The sequence below is a fragment of the Aedes aegypti genome, chromosome 2 (assembly GCF_002204515.2).
Source record: "Aedes aegypti strain LVP_AGWG chromosome 2, AaegL5.0 Primary Assembly, whole genome shotgun sequence".
Lineage (NCBI taxonomy): Eukaryota > Metazoa > Arthropoda > Insecta > Diptera > Culicidae > Aedes > Aedes aegypti.
Genome location: NC_035108.1, coordinates 386,570,760 through 386,585,017, shown reverse-complemented (window position 1 = coordinate 386,585,017; position 14,258 = coordinate 386,570,760). Strand labels below are relative to the sequence as shown.

The window sequence follows — 14,258 nt, the reverse complement described above, 5'->3', positions numbered from 1 at the left end:
CGAATTTAGTGATACTTTTCCACATCAATATGAACTATGTGAACTGAGTTTTATCACTTTGAAATTGCAACTTGATATGTCAACATTACTGCCAAAACGAATGACGGGCTACTTAGCCTTGCTGGCGGTTTGGGCACATCAGGAGTTAATCATCAATGTTAACTTCCTTTTCCCTATCAGCCTATATAGCCGCGTAGTGTCGGTAGCGGTTGTTTCAACTGGCTAAGAATTAACACTACGGACTGCCTGTTCCGGTGGTAAAAGTCCACCTCACAGGTGACCCCTAATTCATACGGCTTTAAGCTTACCGTGCCTAAGAATGAATGGTTAGGGGGGTCTAAATAAAACCTAGCCGCAAACGGAGCCTGTGGAGTTCCTGGGCGCCCTCTACAGTAATATGCCTTTCCTGTGCTACCCGGAGCAATGGTGCAGGTGACCTTGTGTTTCTCCGAGATAATCGGCTGCACTTCTTCAGTCTCAAGCCTGAGGCTAAATAAGGGTGGGATTATTAATACATTGTAATTTAGTTTAAATTTTCACCTATATGGTTTCGCATTATGCGTTTTACGCAGCGTATTCTGTGCTTTTCGCCTTTGGCGACTTTTAAGAGATACCGATCTGGTTTTTGTTCGCTGCTGATCTTTTTCGTTCTGAGATGGCGAAAAGCTTAATCCTGCCTAGTTTGGGTAGTGGCTACGGCTAGGATAGCTTAGTTAGATCAATCTCCAGCATAAAATGTCAGCAACGATCAATCTTTGTAGACTCATGCAAATGGTACAGCTCAAGTGGCGCTAGTTCAAAAACCTTACTTTTGTGAACTTTTATCTAGGTAACCTAGTGGACCCAGTTTTTGCTACTTTCAGAAACATGAAATGGCATATTCCCGTGCCATGCCTCGTGCATGCGTGCTCGTAAATAGCGCTGACGTAGCTACACTCATTTCTGAGTTAACAACCAGAGATGTATGTGCTGTCACAATTGATATTTCTGTATGTGACCTCAATAGGAAATACGTCTTTCGTTTTTTGGCGTATTTACCACATGATGAACCATCCCCAATGGATGATTTCAAACGAGTTGTCGTTCACTGCTTATGAAAAGGCCTTCTGCTGATTGTGTGCAGTGATGCTGATATTCATCACATCATCTGGAGCAGCTCAGATATCAATTTGAGAAGCTCCAGTCTGATGGAATGCTTAGGTAGTTCAAATCTTGGATTACTTATTGTAGGAAATCGCCTACATCTCTATATGAACATAAGAATGTAAATTCGCAGACTTTGCGTTTGTTATACTCCACAAACTGTGAATTGGTTGTGACCAATTTTCATGGATTTTCTCCGTCCATTGGAAATCCTAGTGATTTGGATGTTTCCACTTCCGGTGAATTGGGACACAATTGTCCTTGCTTCGAGTGATCTCAAAATTGCTTGTCACTTTGCTTATAGGAAATGTTTCTCACAACTCCCTTCGCGGGACGAGTGGACGTCTGTACATTACTGAGCCACCCCAAAGGTGGCTAAGTATTTAACAAATCTGTCAAAGCAGAATTGCAGTCGCTTGGTTACAACCTTAACTGGCCACTGCTGACTCAACTATCACATGGCAAATATTCAGTGTGTTGATACATTTGTGTGTGATAGTTGTGATTCCGATTATGGAACTTCTTATCACCTGATATGTAACTGTCAAGTTCTCGCGTAATTGCGATTCCAATTACCTGGTAAACACTTATTAAGTGAAACTGATTTCAGTAACCTGAATCTTCAGGACCTTCTGTTATTCTTAACCCGCTGTGGTAATGAGCTATAGGCTCTCTTTGCGCTCATGCGTTTTGCAGTGCTCTTTTTAGGGTGCTGTTCGAACCCATTGTGGTATGGAGCTACATGCTCTTAATTCGCTTATGCAATTTTCCCTCTTCAAGGGACCCACCTCCTATTTCCTTCCATCTTCCCCTTCCCTTTCCTCTCCCATCGGGTAGATGATGAAATAGGCTCAAATATGGCGATGGCACACATCTCCCAAATGGTGGGGAACGTGCCTCTGGAGCCGGCCTTCTGATACCTGATACCTGATATGGGCAGTGTTGCTAAATCAAGTCACAATTTTGAGTTCAAGAAAATCGGTTGGTATTGCTGAAAAAGTATCGGCATACTTTCTGTACGTCAGCGAATTTAGTGATACTTTTCCACATCAATATGAACTATGTGAACTGAGTTTTATCACTTTGAAATTGCAACTTGATATGTCAACATTACTGCCAAAACGAATGACGGGCTACTTAGCCTTAATTTGGTGGTAGGGGAATAAGGGGCATAATGGACACGTTAAGCAAATGTTCGTTTTAAGACCCTTAAATGGCAATGTTTTTAATTTATCCCCGGCTAGTTTTCAAGTTTGATGTTAGTACGACGTGCCACATTCATTCATAGTGATAAAAATCATATCATATGTCAGAAAAGCGAGATAGAAAATTGGGTCGAAAACGAGGATGGTAAAAAGGTATCGGGGCGAAATGAACACCTGTATGAAATTTAGTTATTCCAACATATTCAATGACTGTCAATCATTCCGATATGCAAAAGGACTCTCCCTCAATCATAATAACTAAAAAGAACCTTTCTGGGTTCGTTACTTTGCTCAAAAATTAGATTCTTTCACGGTCTTGCTTATATGCCAATTTGAAACAGAGAAAAATTTTAAGTCAAATTTTAAAGATCATTTGAAGCAAAAAAAAAATTTTTTTCACCGTCAAGCATTTCAAATGCATTACAGATTTCATGCAGTGAATGAACTTTTGATGAAATATGTGTATTATCAGATATTGAGAGGGTGTCCATTTCGCCCCGTATGTTCATTATGCCCCTAATCCCCCTAATGCATAAAAATATACTACTCTTCTGATAAAATTATTCATGTCATCGAAAAATGTATATTGCGCTTAAAAATGGTACTGACCTTAACTTCCTTTTTTTGTCCTTTCTGAACACAGGTGAAATCGATCGGTGTCTGAAGAAGGTCACTGAAGGAGTAGAAACGTTCGAGGATATCTGGCAGAAAGTACACAATGCTACAAACAGTAATCAAAAGGTCCGTCAATACCTTTTGATTTGTACCGTCATGTTGACACGACTTTCGTTTGATATTTCCAGGAAAAATATGAAGCCGATCTCAAGAAGGAAATCAAGAAGCTGCAGAGGTTACGTGATCAGATCAAATCATGGATCGCATCCGGCGAGATCAAAGACAAGAGTGCGTTGTTGGAGAATCGACGGCTCATAGAAACTGTAAGTGTCACTATCGCTAGTTCCATCCATAGACATCCGGTAATCTATTCTATTGTTTCCGTTGTAGCAAATGGAACGCTTCAAAGTAGTGGAGCGGGAGACGAAAACGAAAGCATACTCCAAGGAAGGCCTTGGAGCTGCGCAAAAGATGGACCCTGCGCAGCGTGAGAAGGAGGAAATCAGCAGTTGGCTGACAACGTCCATCAGCAGCCTGCAAATTCAGATCGACCAGTTTGAATGCGAGGTCGAATCTCTGATAGCAGGGAAAAAGAAGAAGCTCGATAAGGACAAACAAGAGAAGATGGATGAACTGAAGGGCAAGCTGGAGAGGCACAAGTTCCACGTAACCAAATTGGAAACGTTACTCCGAATGTTGGATAATGACGGTGTGGAGGTGGAACAGATCAAAAAGATCAAGGAAGACGTGGAGTACTACATCGAATCCTCGCAGGAACCCGATTTCGAGGAGAACGAGTACATCTACGACGATATCATCGGGCTAGATGAAGTGGAAATATCCGGTGAGAAAGATTGAACACAAGCTTCATTAATTTGAAGTTGAAATTCTTTTACTTTACGATTTTTAGTTCTTCCTTTAGCAGGCATGGGTCCGGGAGGAACGGAAAGCAATAACAGTAACGAAACCGCAGGATCTCCCAGCAGCTTAATCTCTGGAACAAGCCCGTCGCAATCGCCTGTGATGAACTGCAGTGCTTCTACGATGCACAACCACAGCAGTGATGCATCCGTTGCTGTCGTCGATAGCAGTAGCGACAAACGACCGAAAGATGTGAAGATAACGGTAAGTTGTTGGTTGTGGTTGTGATTAGATGGTTTGTTTGACTACTGTCCATTCCAGCCGGTGAAACCTACGGCAATCCGACCAAACAAAGTGGACATCAGCGCGTTATCAGCCACTGCCGGAAGCATTGCTGTGAGTAACAGCAGTAGCACCAACAATACGTCCAGTAGCAAGCCGGGTTTGATAAGTTCGACACCGAGTAAAAACCACGCGAATGCAGCGGCAGTTGTGGCCGGAGCGGTGGTACCTAACATTGCCGGTATTGTTGCTCCACAGGCACCTCCTGGTGGACATGTTCAGACCATAATTGGTCCTGCATTTGCGGCCGTCGCAAAACAACATCCCAGTAAGTTTAATTCTAAGCTACGATTAGTTCATAGTTTCTCAAATTATGGGTCGCTACCCCATCGGAAGGTCGTGAGAAAAGCTCGGATGGAGCGCGAAAAAAGTTATATTTTTTTAGGTTTTCGAATGTGCAATACAATGTTGGCAAGCGATTTGAAGATATTCATTACACAGTGCAATGTTCGAGGTCATCGTCAAATTCTCTCTCCAGATCTTGGCCCATACTAGCAAAACCCTAGCTTGGGTTTTCTTTAACGGCTATATCTCACAAACTATTAGGAATTTCTTGATCCAACTCTCGGACGAAATGTTCTTTACACTAAAAGGCTCTTGTTTTGTAATCATATCGTGACGGTAGAGTTTTAGTACTAAAATTCCGTGAAATGGCATTTTTACATTTTTGGATCATAGCTCATAAACCGTGTAACACACAACTGCATACTATTCTAAAACGCGTGGCTGATGCAAAAATCACAGTCAAATTTGATCATTAAATACATTTGATAATTCTGCTAACTTTGCGTATAGACCAGTGCTGTTAAATGTCAAAATTTTGGAAAAATTAAAATGCTTATAGCACCCTCGTATGTGAAATATCGCATTAGCAAATATTGGCAACCGATAGTAATTCGGAAAAAGTCGCCGGGAAAAACATTTCCCGATGACTTTTTTTCACTAGGAGCGATGATATTAGCAATATTCAAATGTCAAAGTCACGTGAAATTCATGACATTTAACAGCTCTGGTATAGACAAATATGAACAATAGTGTAGCCTTTGAACATCCATGATTGAATTTTATCAACATTTACATTTTTCAATCAACATGAGCTTGATTTTGATGGTTTTTCAAATTAAGAGGTACCCAACACGAACACAATTCATGCAATATTAAATGTAATGAAACAAACAAATATTCATGCAATATTGAATGTAATTAAGTAGGACTGATGCCTACCCACACCTTATTCCAAAATTAAAAAGTGCGTAACTTCAAATTTCTCAAACTAATTTTTCAAAATCCTTATAGTGTTCTGTTATTATGGATGTGTACTTTCATGATTTTATAATGATTTTCGAAAAGCCTGACCAAGAAAGACTGTTTGTCAACAGTATAATCACCAGCTCTGAAAGTCGCTGTATGTATTTGCGATAGATGTCGAGACGTGCATATTAGTTTTTTTGTTATTATAATTTCCCAGAACTTTGCTAAAATAAAAATCATTAAATTTATTCAATAATTATTGCCAAATACTGCGAACCGATAGTCATTCGGAAAAGGTCACTGAGGAAAAATTTTTTTGATTATTTTTTCTATGGGAAAGGGTAATGTGATATTCATGGAATTGAATAATTCTGTTCATGAATGAATTCTTCAGAACAATAACAATGCTTTTTCTACGAGGTGCGAGATTTCAGTCGTGTTTAGCAAAGTAACAAAATTCAATTCGAAAGTTTAATTTGAAGTGAGTCTTTTCATTCAAGTCGAGTATTGTCACCTCGCCCTACAAGATTAAGAATCTCACTTATTCTCCGGCATTGCAGAATTCGTTCTCATTTGAGTATGAAGCACGATCAAAGCAAGCGAAGAAAAACATCCCATCTGTTGCGGTCCATGATCGTCATTGTATTGCAAGGTGTAACAAGTCTGATAAATGGAAGCAGCGAGCGAGAGCCCCAAAGAGTGAGCGATGATAAAATGCATTATTCTCGCTTGTTTACCGTTGGGGATAGTTGTTTTTCTTTACTGGTACGATAAACAATCCACGAACTTCCAATAGCAATAGTGTCCCCCAGGCTTGGAGCATGTTTAGAAGGGTTTTATCATGCACTACTATCCCCCCAATCTGATCAAAGTTGTAGCAGGATACGATAAACAGTCTCTCATAATGTGCAGCATGTTATGATAGTTACAGAGAGCGATACGTGAGAGATTCTCTCAATTTTCTCAGGATTCTATCCCTGCTAATTCAACGAGTCCAATTATTTGTACCATGATTTCAATCGTTATAATGTTCCTCTTAATTTCTTTTAATAATCTTTCAATAAACATTAAGGTGAAACATCTTGGAATACAAAGATGGCCGTTACAATGGCCGACTTGTAACCCTACTCGCGTTTTCAAAGGCACTACACTGGAGAAATAGTAGGTAAACGTTCCTGATCTTCTTATTTTAAGCTTTCTGCTAGTGCACAAAACCAAAATAAAAAGTGCATTATTGTTGGATGATTCCTTCGTGGGATTAATGACTTTGAAGTTTCAGTACAATCTTAGAAGTTAGGATCTTAGTTTAATGTGATGTACACTACATATGTAGAATTATATGATAAATGTTCCATATCGATATATGGAGTGGTACTTGAGATTTGCTTCTTCAAATGGATAGGGTAATTATAATGACGTCCCATGCGGCCTTAACAATCAACATGATGGTAAAAGATGATATTTGGGCGTTAGTGACTTTTAAATATTACAAAACCAATAATGACAAAAGTAACAAATGAACAAATAAGTTTAATTTCTTTATATTTTTTCTTGATGGGTCGTAAGGTAGAAGCTTAACGACAGGATGGATCACGCACTCGAAAAGTTTGGGATCCCATCAGTTTAAATGTAACTATCTAACTCGTTCTTTCTCTTCCAGAAAACGGCACGTTGCATCCAACCAGTGTCACATCTTCGTCAACGACTTCGTCGGTTTCGAGTGGTCAGCCGTCGTCAGCGGTAGCACCTAATGCATCCGGTGCGGCAGTTAGCAACCTCAGTCAGATTGTAAATGCATCTCAACCTACGCTTAGTCAACAGTTGCAACAGGCCCTGCAACAGCAGCAACAGCAACAGCAGACCAACCTCGCGTCCAGTCTGTTAACGAATGCCGCGTCCGTGGTGGCCGGTGGTAACGTGCCCCCGCAACCCACGCCACAGCAATCGCAGCAGCTGCCCCAACAGGTTCCTGGCCAAAATTCCATACCACTACCACACGGAGGAGCGCTCACGTCAGCGTCGTCCGGTATCGAGAATAATCACGTAATGACGACTTCATCGGCGTCAACGATTAGCAGTAGTGGAGCGAATATCATCAATAACTGTGTATCTCCTAGTAATTCGGCTGTCAGCAGCAGGTATTTATCGTTGGTCGTGATCACACGATGCTCCCCAGACAGTAATCAGAAAAAATCTTAATCAAGTATGTGCTCACCAGTCGTTTTTTATATGGCTAAACTCCATGTATGAGCAAAATTTTAAAAATTCATGAAGTTATGCACCTTTGATGATATAAGTCCAGAAATTCAAAACGGTGTCTGGCCATTTGGCCGAATGCCGTTTGGTCGAATGCCATTTGGCCGAACGGGTCGTTTGGCCGAATGCCGTTTGGCCGAATTACGAACAAAAAATATCAAATTACTACAACACTCATGTGTAAGATTCTTAGGTGTTGCCCAATAATTGATCAGCTAATTAATTGACTTTAATGATGTGACGGGACGTCATGTTTGTCGCTATATAAGTGCTCACTCAGAATGATAAAATTGACCCGTTAATTAAGGACGAAGTTGTAAGCTCCACTTATTTCATCAAAACTCAAAGATCATGGTTATTTCATCAGGGGCTACCAACGGTATGATAGGGTTCAAGTTTTTTTTTATGATTTCATTAGAAGTTTTTCCTTCTTTTAAGCATAGGCTATTCTTTCGAGTTATACTGGTTTCGTTACTGTTGGCAATAATTCAGCTTATATGTTAATAGGGAATTTTACCTTCTTTAAATCATCGGCAGTTCTTTGTAGGTATACTAATATAAAAGTTGTTTGCATAGCACTTGCTTAAATTTTCATAAGAGTTTTTTTTCCTTCTTTTGATCATAGGCTGCTCTTTCTGTTTCTCCTCCAATATTAAGATTGCAAGGTTTGAACTGAGCTCTGCACCATTGCTTGCGTGTAGCAGTAAACCGATTGACTCGGTGAACAATTACGAGGAAATAGCTCACAGTTTCTCCTTTGTGAAAAGAAGAAGCCAAAATTTGCGGTTACTAGAATTATGAAATAATTTACTTAATACGATTCGAGGGATCGAAGCAGTCCAGTCCTAAAGCAAGACTAATAACTCGTGAACCGTCTTAGTTACTGTCAAAAGCTGACTACAAACACAATGCAAAAGCTTCTGCTGGCAGCTATTACCACTAGCAGAGAAGTGAATATTTGCTTACATTAAAGATGTTCTTTTTTCAGCACTGACTGTTTGTTGAACTGATATCAAAGAGCCAATTATCTGTATATCAATGATAATTAACCTTCTTTGAAAATAAGCTGAATAAGCTCTTTGAAATTCATCTTCGAAGCTCACTTCAATAATATGCTAACTGTAATTCACTATTATTTCATACTTCGGCCAAACGGTATTCGGCCAAATGACATTCGGCCAAACGGTATTCGGCCAAATGACATTCGGCCAAATGGCATTCGGCCAAATGACCCGGAACCAAGTCCAGAAATTCAAAACAAATTAGGGATATTTCAACGGTTCTGCATTTGCCGTGATTATCAAATGAAATGTTCAATCAAAATCTAGGGTTTCAGTGCTCGTAATGGACCCCTTAGTCGCTGAAGTTCATTCTTGGCGCTTTTCTGCAATATCTTGGATGGATTTACGTTTTGTGCTGCCTATCAACAAATTCCATGTCTTTACTTCATAGTACGCTTTTAAAACACACAAAATCATTCGATTTAGCCAGTGAAGTACTTGTTTGGAAAACTGTTGTCCTCATGCCTTTTATGGACCCCGCCTGTGTCCATAATAGGAATGTTTACAAATTTGACGTTTCCTATTATGGACCCTCCATTTGATTCCCATGTAATCTGGCTCGCTGCATAGAGTTGATTTCTGATAATGGTCGGGGGATCCCGTGAATAACCGGTATTGATTTCCGCTAAATTTACCATCGTTTTTATTTTTAGGGCATCCCCCAGCTTGATGTCCCCGCCACAGCAGCAACTCCTAAACGGTCCTACAACACTCGGTAAGAATGCTACCAATCATGCTGTATCAATGCATATAGCAAGCACTCATCCGATGTCTACATTGAAAAACATAGCCCAGGAAGTGATAAACCGGACCAGCGGAGGTTTGGAATCTAGCCCGTCGCCGGTTGCCAGCAGTACACTGGTGCAGCAACAGGCCTCCCAAGCCGGTACCCAAACGCAGCAGCAACCTCCGACGGTACAGCAGCAACCTCAGCGCCAACCCGATACAAGACAACCCGGTGGACAGCCTGTTCAATCAGGCCAGCAGCAGCCCGGCGCCCAACAGCAGCAACCACCACAACAAACGCAACCACAGCAACAGCCACAACAACAGCAGCCGTTTACCCTGGTGGATCCGGCCAACAGTGCGAACTCTCTGATACCTACGTCGTCATCTACTGCCATCAGCAACGGGCCAAATGCTATCATCAACACTAGCACTAGTATCGTTGCAAATACGGCGAATCCTAACGTGACCAGCGCCAGTATGAAAGTAAGCGGCACGAACGAAGCGCACATACCGCCGCTATTAGGCGTGGCACCGCTTGGGCCATCGCCGCTGCAGAAAGAACATCAGATACAAGTAATTATTACGATTCTCGCTCGAATTCATGTTTGGCCGGGGTTTCACTGACTGATTCCGTTTGTTTTACAGTTCCAAATGATGGAAGCCGCTTACTACCACTTGCCAACGCCAAGTGATTCCGAAAGGCTGAAGTCCTATTTGCAACGACAGCCCGTGCAGACACCTCCGCATTATCCACAGGTAATTATAGTCTCTGGCACATGCTCAAAAGTATAAGTAGGCGACCTAGAAGCAAAGGGGTTTCACTTCATACCACAATGAATTATGGAGGTGCCCAAATATTGTTTTTCTCCAGTTCTTACCCCTTATGACCGTGAACACTTTCTTGACTCCCTTTATCTCTAAGGAAGAAATTATGTCAATTTTAATCCGTTTAGATGGCATACTCTAAAAAATAATCTAATCTAATACAATCTAATCTAAGTGCTTGCACAGCCAATAATGAAAAGCATCCTGGAAACACCAGAATTTCTTTTAGTATTTTCTTGTCAGCATTAATATTTGCAGCATATAGAAAATATGATACAAGTATTAAAATGGCCAGGCCCACTGTGCAGACTTGGGTTTGAAGGTAATTGCGAAATTCACGGCGATCAAATTATCCACGAATGAATAACGTGATAGACGAACATTTTTCAATTTAAGGAAAGAAGAAACGGGGACAACCGTACCAACCGTTTCATTCAGGGAGAGATAGATCGAATCGTTGGAAGTGGCGTTGCTAAGAAAGTTAATGCACACTCCATTGATGAGATCGGTTTCCTGGGATGGGACAAAGATATTTCCTTCTTATGTCCTGGCATTATAGCCTCGGCTAAAGCGCCGTTACTCGCTCTCTGAAACGAATAAAACAAATTGTCCCTCTCCCATTATATAGAAATTTACTTTAGTAAGCCAAGACCATCGATCATCAACTTAAACCATTATCACTAGTAAGTAGATGAAAAAAACCGAATTTAGTACTATACCATTTAATTCCACTAGAGTTTGTATCCTTTGACAGATAACGCGTATTTCGACCTCAACTGTAAGGCCGTCTTCAGTGTCGTGTACTAGACTCGAGTCGAGTCTAGTACACGACACTGAAGACGGCCTTACAGTTGTGGTCGAAATACGCGTATCTGTCAAAGGATACAAACTCTAGTGGAATTAAATGGTATAGTACTAAATTCGGTTTTTTTCATCTACTTATAGGTATTCTACTAAACAGCTCGAAGATTTATTATCATTATCACTAGTCTTCTACAAATTAAATGACTGTTGTACACATTTTTCATTAATTTTGAACACTATCCACATTTGATCACTTCAACTAAGTTGCTTCCATAAAACCTAATATGAAAATTGATCAGCCGAAACACCAAACTCTTAGATGGCATACTCTAAAAAATAAACATTAAAATTGACACTGATAAAATTCCAAATGCCAATTAAATTATATCAAACGTAAGTAGTTGGTATTATACAAAAACTTATCTTCACTTCTATGACATCACATTGAGTCTATTAAGCCCTTAGTGACGAATATATTCCACAGAAATCTCTGTTCTTAGGAAGGAAGCCCATATGGAATGAAGTTGTGCGGCATAATAGTCATTTAGCATAGGGGTAGTCGGGGCGGTTTGGCCAATGGGGTGGAATGAGCACCCCTTGAAAACTGCATAAATTCTTGAAATTTCATCTAACATAACATGCAACCCTAAAGCTGACAAGGAAATTAAGCAAAATACATGCTACAAGTCAGTGTTCCAAACTCAGAGAAAAAGAAATAAATGAAGTTCGAAAAAACTGCCCATATTGCCCCGAATGGCTCTTTCAAATTTAATCATTTTGGAATGATAAAATTTGACTGTTAGAATGTTTTTAAAAATTTAACATTTTTGCGCGGAGTGTTTATAAATACTGATAACTTTCAAGTGTAATGAAGAGAATAATTAAATTTTTAGATTATATGAGATAATTTTACAACCAAATATAGGGTGCTCATTTCATCACCCCATCGGTAAAAAATCGACTCAAAAAATGACAAATTTTGAAAAATCTCTCATGCATTCGGGAATGTTATAGGACAACGGAAATCATACAGATCTTGTGAATTGATCTAAGAATTGTTGGAAATCACGCAAAAACCCGAAGTTTCCATAATACTTTCAGCACTTTTATCGACTTTTTCATAAGGTAACCAAACTGCCCCACTTTCCCCTTACTGAGATTCCATCCTAGTAAGGGTGGAATTCTTTCTGGGAGCTTAGTGATTAAGTTTGACACTTGCCTACTGACGAGCAGTTTCCAGGACGTATGCGTAAACTAGTAATCCTTTATATGATAAATATATTTTATTTATTTATTTCGTCAATCATTTGTAGACTACATAGTTACATTGTTTCTTATATTCTAAGATTTCCTAGTGAGTTAAAATATGATTTCAATTTGGTCCGGGGCATACTAAGATCAATCATTTCACAATGCTCATTGTAAACAGACATCATTTGATTTAGAGGACTAAATTTGGCGTAGTTTGTACGATAACGATCTAAAGTAAACAAATTTCTGTGACGCAATTGTCGATTAGGAGCATAAAAGTTTAATTTAGATAATAGCTTTGTTGAGTCAATACGTTGTGAAACGATATCATTAACAAATGCGACCATGGCATATTCTCGTCGCTGTTTTAATGTCTGAATGTTTATCAACATGCATCGTGCTTTATATGACGGAAGAGGAAATACAGTCCATCCTAATTTGCGGAGTGCGTATAGTAAAAACTGCTTTTGAATCGACTCTATTCGTTCTTCATGTGATTTCAAATATGGGGACCAGACAACACTACAATACTCTAATATGGATCTCACATAAGCTACGTAAAGGGTTTTGATCGTATAAGGGTCTTGAAAATGATATCCGAAACGTTTTATGAAGTTAAGCATATTGCCCGCTTTATGAGTTATTGTGTTGTAATGTTCAACGAACGTTAATTTGGAATCCAAAATTACTCCTAGATCTCTAATTTTATCACATTTTTTAATTTGTTGGTTTCCTAACCTTATTGTTAAATTCGGAGTGTTTCGTTTTCTGCTATAAGTTATTAGATTACATTTTCCAACATTCAACTTCAATAAAAATTTTTAAACACCAGGTATTAAATAAAAGTATTTCATTATGGAATGTTTCATAATCGTCGTCTTTCATGATTTCTAAAAACAATTTCATGTCATCTGCATATATAAGAATCCGTATTTTTTTAAGAAGAAAAGATACGTCGTTAACATATAAAATAAAAAGAGAGGTCCTAAGTGGGAGCCTTGAGGGACACCTGATGTGACTTGAATTGGTTTGGATTTTTTGTCATTAAATCTTACTATTTGCTGCCGGTCAGTTAGATATGATTCAATCCATTTGAGAAGCTTTTTCTCGATACCTATTTTACTCAGTTTGAAAATTAACATTGAAATGTCAAGTCTATCAAATGCTTTACTAAAATCAGTGTAGAGAGCCTCTACGTGGTTACCTTTATCCATTGCCATTATGGAATAATCAACAAACTCCAGGAGGTTTGTAGTAGTTGAACGGCCTTTAAAGAAGCCATGTTGTGAATTAGTTATTCTGTGTTTAATTTGACCAAAAATACATTTGTTAATAATTGATTCGAACAGTTTTGGAATGCATGAAATGATGGCAATCCCACGATAGTTCCTGATATCAGATTTTTTGCCTGATTTGTAAATAGGTACCAAGAAAGACTTTTACCATTCCTTTGGAAATTCACCAGATTCAAGCGGATGTAAAATGGAATGATTTGGCAACAGACCAGCAGTGCTGAGTTTGCTCGGCGTCGAGAATAATATTGTAACACGGACATGACTTCCTCATTGCTAAATAGTGTATTTTGTTTCGTTATAGATCTTTGAGCCTCATTTACAAAGAAATAAACAGTAGAAAAAAAATCAACTACTAAATATCGCATTGACAAAAACTCAAAAAAGAAAAATACCAATTAAATATTATTTTTATCAAAGCAAAAAAAAAATATTATCGAAATAAATTCAAGCGGATTACATTACTGCTCAAGAAAAGTTCAAAACAAGCATAACGCATGTTCGTTTGGCTCACGCTTTGACAGTTCTCGCTGCTCGATTGGCTCACACTTTGACAGAAATGTCAGCTTCCGCATGTCTCTCTTATAAAGGATCACTAGCGTGGACAAAATGAGTTAAACTTT

At 39.2% G+C, this 14,258-nt stretch overlaps 1 protein-coding gene across 5 annotated transcripts in view; it reads left to right on the top strand.

Moving 5' to 3' along the window:
- LOC5577014 (CCR4-NOT transcription complex subunit 3) overlaps positions 1-14,258 on the top strand; it is a 41,498-nt gene that overhangs the window by 18,608 nt on the left and 8,632 nt on the right. The window contains exons 2-10 of one of the 5 annotated variants that reach the window (XM_021846939.1): positions 2,992-3,089; positions 3,152-3,286; positions 3,354-3,807; positions 3,874-4,088; positions 4,146-4,434; positions 7,078-7,555; positions 9,388-9,449; positions 9,525-10,036; positions 10,109-10,219. In XM_021846939.1, the coding sequence (XP_021702631.1) occupies positions 2,992-3,089; positions 3,152-3,286; positions 3,354-3,807; positions 3,874-4,088; positions 4,146-4,434; positions 7,078-7,555; positions 9,388-9,449; positions 9,525-10,036; positions 10,109-10,219 (2,354 nt within the window). Of the gene's footprint in view, positions 1-2,991; positions 3,090-3,151; positions 3,287-3,353; positions 3,808-3,873; positions 4,089-4,145; positions 4,435-7,077; positions 7,556-9,387; positions 10,037-10,108; positions 10,220-14,258 lie in introns of all 5 variants that reach the window. The other 4 variants (XM_021846940.1, XM_021846937.1, XM_021846935.1 and 1 more) reach the window with 4 other exon arrangements.